This window comes from Tamandua tetradactyla, chromosome 14 (assembly GCF_023851605.1).
Source record: "Tamandua tetradactyla isolate mTamTet1 chromosome 14, mTamTet1.pri, whole genome shotgun sequence".
NCBI classification, from domain to species: Eukaryota; Metazoa; Chordata; class Mammalia; order Pilosa; family Myrmecophagidae; genus Tamandua; species Tamandua tetradactyla.
The window spans coordinates 82923653-82938350 of NC_135340.1; the positions used below are offsets into that span (position 1 = coordinate 82923653).

The following is a 14698-nucleotide window of genomic DNA, read 5'->3' on the forward strand; positions in this document are numbered from 1 at the left end:
CTGAGGACTCTGGAACCTCCCCTTTCCAGACTGCGATTTGGAGTGTGAGTCTGTTAGCAAACTCTGTAAACATTGTGGTTTACCACATGTATACAGGGTGTGCTAACTTCTTTCTTTGATTAGATGAACCCCCTGAAGATGGTACGTGTCTCCTTATCAGATTGTGAGAAGCCTGTGTCTCCCCCATTAGAATGGAAACTCCCTCAGACCAGGCATGCAACTGGGACCTCCCCAGGGGTACTGGCTAGGTCTCACCCATCAGACAGGGAGCTCCACGAGACAGAGGCTAGGTTTCCTCCCTCAGGCTGGGAGCTCCCTGGGGAGGGGCTATTACCTCATCAGATTGGGTATACCTTACATGAACATCCTCAACAATACTCTTATAACACCCAGGACATCATTCACACGGGCTACCCAGAGGGTACACTCACCCCATCAAGGTGACTACCCTGGCCTCATCTCACTTCCTCACCCCCAAATTCCAGTATGCCAGTCTTGCCTCCTCCTCTATTCTCCTCTCCATCCAAACTTGGGAGCTGCTTCTTGCTCAAGTGCTAAAAAATGTATTAATTCTCAGTATTTATAACAGCATTAATGGTACTATCAACAGTGTCAAAATATCTTTAATACCACCAGTTAGCAATGCCAATGATCAGTCCTAATAATAATGTTAGCTAAATTGGTAAATGGGGTTCAGCTGAATATTTCTATCTGCATAAGAAAATGTCGGCCCTAGGAGGTCGTGGTGTCAGCAGCAGAGAGGTTCTAGGCAAGGTAGGGGGTGTTTCAGGACCTGACCCTGAGGTGCGGGAGGCACTCCCATTGGATAGCAGCTTACCCTGTGAGCAATCCTTGCCAATCCATCCGGGGAAGCACTGGCAGGAGCCATCGATGGGGCTGCAGGTCCCGTTATTGGCACAAATGCAAAGGTGGGCACAGTCCTGTCCAAAGTGCCCTCCAGCACACACTGTGGGCACAGGGTAGCTTAGCACCTGTGCTCCCCAGACCACCCACAGCAGAACCCTCCAAAATTCTCAGGCCACAGCCATAACCACCATGGGGCCACAGATCTGGGTGGCAATCACCCACCTTGGCACTCCCATCACCCTTCTATTTGCACATAAATGAATTCTCCCTCTCTTGCCCATGACCACACTCTGTGGGGGGCTCTATTATGATCCCTTTTGACAGAGGAACAGATTGAGGCTCTTAGAGGTAGAATCACTTGACTTAAATCTCACAGATGAAAACAGGTGGGACTGGAAATCCCATCTCAGGACTCGCAGTCCAGTGCTCCCTGTACTGCTCCACAGCCTGCATTCCATTACCACAACTTTGTGAGCATTACTGATTCCAGTCTCAAGGGTGGAAAATATTTACAGCTAGAAGGAGAGGAACAAATGTAGTATGGCAGGTCTGCAGTCAGACTGTTGGAGGACCAGCTCTGCAATCTATCCCTGTCCACTTGTTTCCTCTTTCTCACCAAATCCAACTAGTTTCTCAAGCTTCAGCTAGACCCCTTCCTCAGGAAAGCCCTCCTGTGTCTACAAGGCCTTCTCTTCCACTGAGCTCCCATGGTGTTCCCACTATGGGTCACTTGTACAGTTCTGGCCCCAGCCCATCCTGGAGGAGTCATTCCTTGCTCCCTGAAGGAAGTCTTGGTTTCTTCAACCAGGCTGTGAGCTCCTTTAGGACTAGGTCTAAGTGTGAATTTGAGCATCTACCTCTTGTTTCCCCCTGCAATTCATTTTTCATCTTCCTACAGTTTGAGCTCTCTAACGCATAGCTCTTCCTCATGCTACTGGCTTGCCCAGCTCAAACCACCTCTGTAACTCCCTATTGCCCTGCGTAAGGTCTAGATCCTAGAGACCAGCCCTTAACCTAACTCACCTGGGTTATCCTTCACTACCCCTCTCCACAGACATGTCAACCACTGGACTACCCACTACTTTCCAAATACACCCCATGCCTTTCCTTCTCTGCCTTTGCTCCAGCTCCTCCTTCAGAATTCTCCTAAACCTCATGTCCAGCTTTGGAAATCCTACTCAGCTTACAAGACTCATCTTAAATGCCACCTTCCCAATGACTTTTATTTATAGTAGACTGCTAGCTGTTCCTCAATATCAATTCTCTTCTTCCTTAAAAATAGGATTTTGATTTCTAGCTGGGCTTGTGGCCACCCAAAATAAAAACTTTCATTTCCTTAGGCTCCTGCACAGCTAGTTATGACCATGTGACTACATTCTGGCCAATGATAAGTGGAAATGTGTGCACTTATTTGCCCCTTCCTCCTTTCTCATTGGCTGAAGTGTGGATAAGATTCTTGAAGCAAAGTGACATACATGCCCAGGGCCAAGGACTCTCCAGACTTGGGCTGGTGCCCTGTCCTAAATTATACCAGTGCTTCATATTACCATATTCCTCCCCAGCCAGACTGTGGGTGCCTAGTGCCTAGGCTTTGTCGTGTCTACTCTTATGGTCCTGGATGTCATTAGCAGTTGAAACGAATAAAAACGGCAGCATCGTGTAACAAATTCTCCAGTCCAAAGCCTTGGGTTTGGGTCCTAGTCTTATTTATGTAGTCAAGAAACACTTATATCACACTTACATGCACCTGGCACTGTTCAAAGCATTTTCCAAATATTAGTCCACCTAACCTTACAATACTCTCATTATTACATATTCTTACTATTATTCCCATTTATTGCTCTACATTACAGATGAGTAAACTGAGGCCTAGAGAGGTTAAGTAACTTGCTTAAGATCACACAACTAGAAAATTCTGCCACTTGCTGGCTAAGTATCCTTGAGCAAACCACATTACCTTTCTCAGTGTTTGTTTCCTAATTTTTGAAATGGGGATAGTAACTCTTGCCCATTAGCCTTGGGCTTCAGGATTACAGGGCAGCTCTGGGCAAGCATGCTAATTAGGGGCCCTGTGCTTCCCCAGCAAAGACCTTAGATCCTTCCTGGGCAAGTCTATTACTAGGGCTCCAACTGCTTTGGCTTCCTGAAAGCAGGTGGCTCAGCTTTCTCTTCTCTGCCTCTGGGGAGATGCTTGATTTGGGGAACCCATCCCCAGCCCGGGCTCTCTATGGGGAATGGGTAGCTGCTCCATGTATCCCATCCCTAACATCAACTGTGATCTTCTCTAAAAAGACAGTCTTGTCTTTGAAGTCTTTTTTTACACATACAAGGCCAACAAATTCACCCACAGAGCTACTAATGCAATCAGTCTAATACATTAATTGGTTGATTTCTTAGCTGAATTGAAAGCTAGGCAAAGATAAGGGTGGTGGAGAGAAGGGGGTTGCTGAAAAGAAAATATCTGGTTATATTTAATCTATGTTTAATGATTCTGCATAAGCAGTGTCTGTAATTTGTAACTCACTGGAAAGCTGGTCATTAGAAAGTGTCAGTTCAATTTTTTACAAGGTTTGAGACTTCACCAGGGCAGTTGCCATTAATAGCAAACTCTATTAGATCTATATGTGGAAAATACTCATTAGGCCAGCAGGTGATAAATCAGACATCGCAGGATCTGAATTTTCCTCCTCGGGCTGCTTGGGTCCTAATTTAGACCTGGCCCATCTGTATTGATGGCTGGGTCTCCAATGCTTAATAAGTAAACCTCAACATGTCAGGTTATGATTAAACTGTCCTGGGAGGACTGCAAGCAAATGAAACTGTCACATATGTTTCCCAGGGGCCCAAACTTCTCATGACCTCAAGGCATCATGGAACAAACTTTCTACTCATACATATTAATGGCCCACACACTTGGAAAAATGTCCAGCTAAGGGGTGAGTATCCATCAAAAGAATGGGATCTGGTTAAGACAGTGGAGTGAGACACTTTAAGGCTCTGTTCCCTTACAGAAACTTTGAATATCTAGCAAGAACTGGCAGAAACATCCTTTTAAAAGCTCAAGAAAACAGTTAAACGATTGCACGAACAGGGTGAGTGTCAAGTTAAGAAAAAGCCTACTTAACAGCCATAGGGGGTGTGCTGGTTTGAAAGGATGTATGTCCCCTAGAAAAACCATGTTTTAATCTAAATCCCATTTCATAAACATAGAATAATCCCTATTCAATACTGTACATTTGAAACTGTAATCAGATCATCTCCCTGGAGATGTGATTTAATCAGGAGTGGTTGTTAAGCTGGATTAGGTGATGACATGTCTCCACCCATTTGGGTGGGTTTTAATAAATTTCTGGAGTCCTATAAAAGAGGAAACATTTTGGAGAATGAAAGAGATTCAGAGAGAGCAGAGAACAACACAGCCATGAGAAGCAGAGAGCCCACAAGCCAGCGACCTTTGGAGATGAAGAAGGAAAATGCCTCCTGGGGAGCTTCATGAAACAGGAAGCCAGGAGAAGAAGCTAGCAGATGATGCCGTGTTCGCCATGTGCCCTTCCAGATGAGAGAGGAACTCTGTGTTCACCATGTGCCCTTCCACTTGAGAGAGAAACCCTGAATGTCATTGGCCTTCCTGAACCGAGGTATCTTCTCCTGGATGCCTTTGATTGGACATTTCTATAGACTTGTTTTAATTGGGACATTTTCTCGGCCTTAGAACTGTAAATGAGCAATTTTTTAAATTCCCCTTTTTAAAAGCTATTCCGTTTCTGGTATATTGTGTTCCGGCAGCTAGCAAACTAGAACAGGGGGCCACGGTGGCTCAGCAGGCAGAGTACTCACCTGCCATGCCAGAGACCCAGGTTCAATTCCTGGTGCCTGCCCATGCGAAAAAAAAAAAAAAGCCATAGAATTTTAGCACCCTTCCTGGTTCCTCCCCCATACCCTCTGCTCTATGTAGAACTAGCCCATGCTCCCAGTGGGGATCCTTGGTTTCAATTTCAGAGGGACACATGCTAGGAGCATGTACGTCTGGCTCAATCTAGTGGTGGCCTGAACGACTCATTGTCCTAGAATTTGCCCAGCATGTAGAAGACAGCTCACAGAGCTCTTCTACAGAAGAGGCTGCTTGGGGCAAGAGATTGCTGGCTGTAGGACATATAGTGCAGTGCCTTAAACTGTGAGGAAAATGTTTCCTATGAAAGAGGGTACATTTGTATCTGTGTAAATGGGAAACTCCTATGATCACATATTCATGTCCAAGACAACAGGCAGGCACCCACTATGCTTTGGCCTGGAGTTATTTTCCAAAGTCACTGTATGTATAAGCCCTGAAAGAGAGCAATCACAAGGGACAGTCTTCAAAGACTGAAAAAAGTATTTTTTCCTTTCCTTTTTTTTTTTTTTTTTTGTTAGCTCTTGGCATTCAAGGATAGCTCTGTCATAACACTAGCTGGATACAAGCTTAAGGAACAGATATTTCAGCATCTAAATTCCAAAGATAATACACTAAAATATCAAAATGGCTGGCTTTCAACCAAAGATTACAAAACATATAAAGAAATAAGAAGTAATGACCCAGGCAAAGGAGAAGATTTAAGCTTTAGAAACCATCAGTGAGGAGGATCAGACCTGGGACATAAACAGTCTTTCACAAACAGTCCTAAATATGCACAAAATGTTAAAGAAAAACATAGACAAGGAACTAAGGAAATCAAGAAAATGATAGATGAACACAAAGAGAGTATCAATAGAGAGATGGAAATTATGAAAGGGAACCAAAGCTGAAGACCACAGTAACAGATATTAAGAATTCCCTTGAGGGGTTCAACAGCATATCTGGCAGAAGGAAGAAGCAGTGAACTTGAATCTAATTGAAATCATCCAGTCTGAGGAGCAGAAAGAGGAAAGAATGAAGAAAAGTGAACAGAGGCTGAGAAACCTATGGGGACACCATCAAGAGAATGAATATGTGGATCAAGGAAGTCTCACAAGGAGAAAGAAGAGAGAAAGGGGCAGAGAGAATAATCAAAGAAATGGGGGCTGAATACTTCCCAAATTTAACAAAAGATATGAATTTACACATCCAAGATGCTACAAATTCCAAACAGGATAAACCCAAGTAGACCCACACTGTGCCGTTTTATAATCAAATGCCAAAGATAAAAAATTCTGAAAGCCAAAGAGAGAAGCAGTGTGTCATGTACAAGGGAGCCTCAATAAGATTAAATGTAGTTTCTCATCGGAAACCGTGGAGGCAGGGAGCTAGAGAGATGACATATTCAAAGTGCTGAAAGCAAAAATCACCAAGCAAGCATTCTCTATCTACAAAATTGTCTTTTAAAAATGAAGGATACTTGGGTGGACAATGGTGGCTCAAAGGTAGAATTCTTGCCTGCCATGCTGGAGACCCAGGTTTGTTTCTTGGTGCCTGCCCATGTTAAAAAAAAAAATGAGGGAGACTTACCCCATATTATTGACATACCAAATTGCCTAGGTTTCAAGCTTTAGAAACCATCAGTGAGGAGGATAAGACATTTGGGGTATGATATTTCCAACATGAAAAAGTTAGAATGGCCATAGCCCAAATACCCCTAAAGAGTGGGAGAAAGATCAAAGATGAGGGTGGAGTTATGCAGAGAAGTCAGGGTTTAACAAATGAATATGAGTGCTGAATTATTAAACTGATATTTATTTTAGGCTCTAGTATCTAAGAGAAGCTAGAAGTAAAAACCTAAAATTGTAGAATTGTAACCCATACCAAACTCTGAAATCTGTTCCTCAACTAATTGTTGTGCTGTGCTTCGAAATTTATTGCTTTTTTGTATATATATTATTTTTCATAAAAAAGAAAAAAAGTTGATTGGGATGGTAAAAAAAAACATTTATTCCTTATAGCCTCCTATATGGAGCAGCTAGAAGGAAAAATCTGAGATGATGGTTTAGTAGCCAATGACAAACTCTGGGATCTGTCCTGTAAATACTTGTTGAAAAGTGCTTTGAAAACTATTGCTTTTTTCTTACTTTGCTTTGTATGTATGTTATATTATACAATAAAATAAAGTTAAAAAAAAAATGAGGGAGACAGGTTAATAGGCCAAGCCCTTGATCTTGAGACTTGCTCTTATGAAAATTCTTCTGTAGCAGAGAAGTTAATCCAACCTATAAGTACGCCTAAGAGTTACTTTCAGAGACCTCTTTTTTTGCTCAGATGTGGCCTCTCTAAGCCCAACTCTGCAAGTAAAATCATTAACCTCCCCTCAACATGGGATGTGAAGGGATGTGAGTCTCCCTGGCAACATGGGAAATGACTCCCAGTGATGAGTCTGGTCCTGGCACTGTGGGACTGACAATGCCTTCCTGACCAAAAGGGGAAAAGGAAATGTAACAAAATAAGGTATCAGTGGCTATAAGAGAGTCCAAATAGAGTCAAGAATCTATTCTAGAGGCTACTCTTATGCAAGCTTCAGCTAGATAATGCTAATTGCCACGGTTTGCCAAGCCCAATCAAAATCATTCCTTAGGGTACTCTCTGAGATCTACAAAAGTTGCATACCCTGTTTACTTTTTTAGAAATCTAAAACCTTCAGGTGGCTCATAGGCCAGATAAGTACTGAAACCCAGAGGTGCCAGTCTCTCCTAGAACATCAACCAATTTTATCCCATCTCTTATTGTTGACACCCCTTTACAACATGAAAAAGTTAGAGTGGACTTAACCCAAATATCCCTAGATTGGGAAAAGGATCAAAGGAGAAGCAGGAGTTATAACAGAGAAGTTAGGATTTAACAAATGAGTTTGACTACTGAATCGTTTTACCGATACTGCTTTTTAGTCTCCAATGTCTTGGAGCAACTAGAAGGAGAAACCTGAAATTGTGGAACTGTAACCCCAAACTTTTTTTTTACTTTTTTAATTGTATAATATAACATATATACAAAGCAAAGAATATAAAAGCAGTAATTTTCAGAGCACTCTTCAACAAGTAGTTACAGGACAGATCCCAGAGTTTGTCCCATATTAAACTTTGATATCTGTTCTATCACTATTTGTTAAAATGTATTTTGAAATTTATTGCTTTTGTGTGTGTGTATGTTCTATTTCACAATGAAAAATGTTAAAAAAAAAAAATGAGGGAGAGTGGGCTGTGGTGGCTCAGTAGGCAGAGTTCGCACCTGCCATGCCAAAGACCCGGGTTCATTTCCCAGTGCCTGCCCATATGAAAAGAGGAGGGAAAAAAAAGGGTGGGGGGAGAGATAAAATCATTCCCAGATAAAAGCTGACGGAGTTCATCACTACTAGACCAGCCCTACAAGAGATGCTAAAGAATGGTCTACAGCTTGAAAGGAAGAGACAATAGACAATAGATTGAAGCCACATGAAGAAATGATGATCTCCAGTGAAGGGAATGACATGGGCAAATATAAATGCCAGTACTATTGTGCTTTTGTTTTGTAACCCCACATTTTTCTTCTTACAGGCTCTAAAACACAAATATATAAAATGTAATGATAAATCAATGGTTTTGGACTCCTATAAATATATCATTTGTGATAAGAACTATGTAAAGGTGGGGGGACAGAGGGGTATAGGAGTATAGTTTGTATGTGCTATTGAAGTTATTAAATTAGTGTCAAAGTAAACAAGGTTGCTATGGTTTTGGATTTTAAATTTAAGCCCCATGATAACCACAAAGAAAATAAAAAAGAATCTGCAAACTCATAGAGATTGAAAGTACAGTATAGTTTTCCAGGGATGGGGGTCAGGGGCAATGGAGAGTTAACATAAAACAAGTACAGGGTTTCTGTTTAGGGTGAAGGGAAAGTTAGACAGTTATAGCAATGGATGGTGCTGAGGGTACCACAACCTTGTGAATGGGATTAATCCCACTGAGTGGTATGCTTGAGAGGGGTTGGGATGAGAAAATTTATATTATATATGTTACTTCCACACTTAAAAAAACTAAGAAAGAGAAACTAGAGATAATGACAAATGCAGTACATGAAATACATGATAGTGGATGGGATCTAAGAATGAAGGATCAAAGGCTTAAAAGGATATTGTTGGGACATAAGAAAAAATTACAATACAGACTGTAAGCTTTCTATCAATGTTAAGTTTTTTTAACTTGATAGCTATACAAGAAAAGAAGAGAGAGAGAAGCCAAGATGGTGGCTTAGTGAGGTTTGGGATTTAGTTTGTCCTCCAGAGCAGCTAGTAAATAGACAGGAAGAGTACAGAACAACTGCTGGTGCCACGTCAATGATTGGACACATAGTATACCCCAGTCTGGACAAACTGGACCAGCTGTGAGCCCATCCAGAACCATGAGCCCCCAAGCCACGGCAGCTGGTGCCCTTCCCCCACAGGCTGGTTCCCAGAGGGGAAAGGAAAGAGACTTTACTAGCAGGAGGGGCTGAGCTCTACCAAGCTCCAATTTGTGGAATTAATTAACAAATTCTGAGTACTAAAAATAGGCCCCCAGCACAGAGGGGGCAGGGCTGACGGAAAACAAAAAAAAAAACAAAAAAAAAAAAACAGGTTTTTTTCAGATCGGATAGCACAAAATTGTTGAAAGGGTCTGGGCCCTGAAGGAAAGGAGGGGGGCACATAGGACCTGGAGATACACAGAGCAATGTACCGTCTTAAGCTTTTGATGGGCAAACCCAAGGAATGGGAGTCCTGCTCTGAAAAAGATTTTTTTCTTTTCTCTTTTGTGGCTATGTTTCTATGGCTTGACTGCTCTTTGGACATAGCTGCAGGGCTTCTCAGGCTCCAACTGCCCCAGGCAAGGGCAGAATTAAGTTTGTCTGAGAGCTTGTCTGGAGGCTGTACCTTCCCCAGGAGAGGGGTGGGACCCAGCTCAGGTGGAATCCCTCCCTCAAGGAATTCAGACCCCAGGGTCTAGAAAAACTGAAGTGATTAAAGCCAGCCTACAACCTCTCCTCTGTCTTTACCACACCCCCCAACAGGGAGAGTCTGCTGAAATTAAAGGTACCACATCACCTTATGCTGGTGGGGCCTGCAGGCAGACAGGCACCACATACTGGGCAGGATAGGAAAAACAGAGTCTAGAGGCTTCATAGGAAAGTCTTTCAACCTGCTTTTCTCAGGGAAAACTGATGCAGGTGACTCTTTCTTCCTGAGAGGAAACCAGTTGGGTCTGGGAAAATCTGACTAGGGCCTATAATACCTAAGTAGACCCTCGTAAGGGGGTAAAAAGGCACCATACAGGCAGGGCAAGAAACAGGAAAACAAGAACTGAAAATATCATCTGTTAAACAAAACCTAAGCTAGAGGTCTAGAATAAGCTGAACTGAATGTCAAAGAACATATAGACAATAAAATCATCCAGCAAGAAAATCCGAGGTAAAAAAAGCAAAAACAATCTCCAGAATAAACTAATTAAGGAAATTAAATGCCTAGACGCCAGCAAAAAATAATGAAACATACTAGGAAAATTGAAGATATGGCCCAGTCAAAGGAACAAGCCAACAATTCAAATGAGATACAGGAATTGAAACAATTAATTCAGAATGTTTGAACAGACATGGAAAACCCCCAAAATCGAATCAATGAATTGAGGGAGGATATAAAGAAGGCAAGGGATGAACAAAAAGAAGAAATCAAAAGCCTGCAAAAACAAATCACAGAACTTATGGGAATGAAAGGCACAGTAGAAGAGATGAAAAAAACAATAGAAAACTACGACATTAGATTTCAAGAGGCAGAAGGTAGGATTAGTGAACTGGAGGATGGGTCATCTGAAATACAACAAGCTAAAAATATATATAGGGAAAAGAATGGGAAAATATGAGCAGGGATTCGGGGAATTGAATGACCACATGAAGCGCATGAATATATGTGTTGTGGGTGTCCCAGAAGGAGAAGAGAAGGGAAAAGGAGTAGAAAACTAATGGAGGAAATTAGCACTGAAAATTTCCCAACTCTTATGAAAGACAGATCCAAGAAGCGCAGTTTACCCCAAACAAAACAGATCCAAACAGACAAAGACACTTACTAATCAGAATATCATATATCAAAGGAAGAGAGAATTTTGAAAGCAGCAAAAGAAAAGCAATCCATCACATACAAGGGAAACTTAGTAAAACTTAGTGTAGATTTCTCAGCAGAAACCATGGGGGCAAGAAGACAGTGGTATGATATATTTAAGATACTAAAAGAGAAAAACTGCCAACCAAGAATTCTATACCCAGCAAAATTGTCCTTCAAAAATGAGGGGGAAATTAAAACATTTTCAGACAAAAAAATCACTGAGAGAATTTGTGACCAAGAGACCAGCTCTGCAAGAAATACTGAAGGGAGCACTAGAGACAGATAGGAAAAGACAGGAGAGAGAGGTGTGGAGAAGAGTGTAGAAATGAAGACTATCAGTAAAGGTGAAAAGAAGAAAAATTACATATAAAATCCAAAAGGCAAAATGGTAGAAGAAAGTATTGCCCTTACAGTAATAACACTAAATGCTAATGGATTAAACTCCCCAATCAAAAGACATAGACTGGCAGAATGGATTAAAAAACAGGACCCATCTATCTGTTGTCTACAGGAAACACATTTTAGACCCAAGGATAAACACAGGTTGAAAGTGAAAGGTTGGGAAAAGATATTTCATGCAAACAGCAATCAGAAAAGAGCAGGAGTAGCTATACTAATATCCAACAAATTAGACTTCAAATGTAAAACAATAAAAAAGACAAAGAAGGACACTATGTATTAATAAAAGGAAGAATTCCATAAGTGGACATAATCACAGAAATTTATGCATTGAGCCAGAGTGCTCCAAAATACATGAGGCAAACACTGAAAAGATAAATAAACATATCCACCATGATAGTTGGATACCTAAATTCCCTGCTCTCATCAATGGACAGAACATCTGAGCAGAGGATCGATAAAGAAACAGAGAATTTGAATAATACAATAAACAAACCTAACAGACATTTATCGTACATTACACCCCAGAACAGCAGTTCTGGGGTGTAATGCACTTTTCTCAAGTGCTCATGAATCATTCTCAAGGATAGACCATATGCAAGTCTCAAAAAATTAAAAAACATTGAAATTACATAACACTTTTTCTCAGATCATAAAGGAATGAAGCTGAATATCAATAATAGGCAGAGGGCCAGAAAATTCACAAATATATGGAGGCTCAATAACACACTCTTAAACAACCAGTGGGTCAAGGAAGAAATTACAAGAGAAGTCAGTAAATATCTCAAGGCAAATGAAAATGAAAACACAACATATCAAAACTTATGGGATCCAGCAAAGGCAGTGCTAAGAGGGAAATTTCTTGCCCTAAATGCCTATATCAAAAAAGAAGAAAGAGCAAAAATGGTGGAATTAATGATTGGAGGAACTAGAGAAAGAACAGCAAACTAACTCCAAAGCAAGCAAAAGGAAAGAAAAAAGAAATAATGAAGATAAGAGCAGAAATGAATGAAATTGAATCAGTCATTAAGAACCTCCCCCAAAAGAAAAGTCCAGAACCAGATGGCTTCACATGTGAATTCTACCAAACATTCCAGAAAGAATTATTACCAATCCTGCTCAAACTTCTCAAAAAAATTGAAGAGGGAAAGCTACCTAACTCATTCTATGAAGTCAACATCACCCTCATACCAAAGCCAGACAAAGATATTATTACAAAAAAAAGAGAAAACTATGGACCAATCTCTCTAATGAATATAGATGCAAAATTCTTGCAAATCGAATCCAGCAGCACATTAAAAGAATTGTATACCATGACCAAGTAGGATTCATCCCAGGTATGCAAGGATGGTTCAACATAAGAAAATCAATTAATGTAATACACCATATCAACAAATCAAAGTAGAAAAACCACATGATCATCTCGATTGATGCAGAAAAGGCATCTGACAAAATTCAACATCCTTTCCTGTTGAAAACACTTCAAAGGATAAGAATAGAAGGGAACTTCCTCAACATGATAAAGGGAATATATGAAAAACCCACAGCTAACATCATCCTCAATGGGGAGAAACTGAAAACTTTCCCAAGATCAGGAACAACACAAGAATGTCCACTATCACCACTGTTATTCAACATTTTGCTGGAAGTTCTAGCCAGAGCAGTTAGACAAGAAAGAGAAATACAAGGCATCAGAATTGGAAAGAGAGAAGAAAACTTTCACTGTTTGCAGATGATATGATACTATATATCGAGAACCCAAAAAAATCCACAGCAAAACTACTAGAGCTAATAAATGAGTACAGCAAAGTGGCAGGTACAAGATCAACACTCAAAAATCTGTAGTGTTTCCATACACTAGTAATGAACAATCTGAGGGGGAAATCAAGAAAAAAATCCCATTTACAATTGCAATCAAAAGATTAAAATATTTAGGAATAAATTTAACTAAGGATACAAAAGACCCATACAAAGAAAACTACAAGAAATTGCTAAAAGAAATTGCAGAAGACCAGAATAAATAGAAGGGCATACCGCATTCATGGATTAGAAGACTAAATAAAGTTAAGATGTCAATTCTACCTAAATTGATTTAGATTTAATGCAATTAAATTTTCCAAAACTTACTTTTCAGAAATAGAAAAATCAATAACCAAATTTATTTGGAAGGGGAGGATGCCCAGAATAGCTAAAAATATCATGAGAAAGAAAAATGAAGTCGGGGGTCTCACACTACCTGACTTTAAGGTGTATTATGAAGCTACAGTGGTCAAAACAGCATGGTACTGGCATAAAGATAGATATACTGACCAATGGAATCAAATAGAGTGTTTGGATATAGACCCTCTCATCTATGGACAACTGATCTTTGATAAGGCAGTCAAGCCAACTTACCTGGGACAGAACAGTCTAAAAAAAAGTATCAGTGGCTGAGAGTTTCAAATAGAGTCAAGAGGTTATCCTGGAAGTTATTCTTACGAATTATATAGATATCCCCTTTTCAGTTTAAGGTGTATTAGAGAGGCTAGAGGAAAGTGCTTGAAACTATAGAGCTGTGTTCCAGTAGCCATGTTTCTTTAAGATGACTGTATAATGATACAGCTTCCACAAGTGATTGTGTGATTATGAAAACCTTGTTCTGACACTCCTTTTATCTACAGTATGGACAGATGAGTAAAAAATATGGATTAAAAATAAATAATAGGTGGTATGATTTCTAAATGTTGGGTTAATTTCTTTTTTTTCTTTTTTCCGTTAATTAATAAAAAATAATAATAAAAAATAATAGGGGGAAAATATTACAATAAATTTGGTAAAGGGGAACAAATTTGTTACAATAAATAAATACTAGTGGTCAATGAGATGGAGGGGTAAGGAGTATGGTACGTATGAGTTTTTTCTTTTTTCCTTTTATTTCTGTTTCTGGAATTGTTTTGAGAAATGATCATGGTGATGAATATACAACTGTGTGATGATATTGTGAGCCATTGATTGCATACCAAGTATGGAATGTTCATATGTTAAGAATGTTCGTGTTGTATGTTGATTGATTTTTATTAATAAAAATTTTTAAAAAAAGGAAAAGAAGGGAGCGAGGGAGGAAGGGAGGAAGGAAGGAAGGAAGGAAGGAAGGAAGGGAAAGCCAAATGTGGCAAAATGTTAAAATTAGTGGATCTGGGTGTCTGGGCAGGGGGGAGTTGTGTTAGAGTTCTCTGAGTGGAGTTTGTATTACTTTTGCAAGTGTCCTGTAGGTTTGAAATTATTTCAAAATAAAAGTTAAAAAACAAAACAAAAGAATGGCCTTCCCTGGGACGTAGTGAGCTCTAAGTCAATGGAAATACTTAAGCAGATGCCAGATGCACAGATGACCTTGAAGGTGATTT

General features: G+C 40.2%; 1 protein-coding gene across 5 annotated transcripts in view; it reads right to left on the bottom strand.

Annotated features, from left to right (window-relative positions):
* Positions 1-14698, bottom strand: part of MEGF11 (multiple EGF like domains 11) — a 239853-nt gene that overhangs the window by 20957 nt on the left and 204198 nt on the right. For all 5 annotated transcript variants that reach the window (XM_077128271.1, XM_077128270.1, XM_077128269.1 and 2 more), the window contains exon 15: positions 839-967. In XM_077128271.1, coding sequence (XP_076984386.1) covers positions 839-967 — 129 coding nt within the window. The remainder of the gene's footprint in view (positions 1-838; positions 968-14698) is intronic.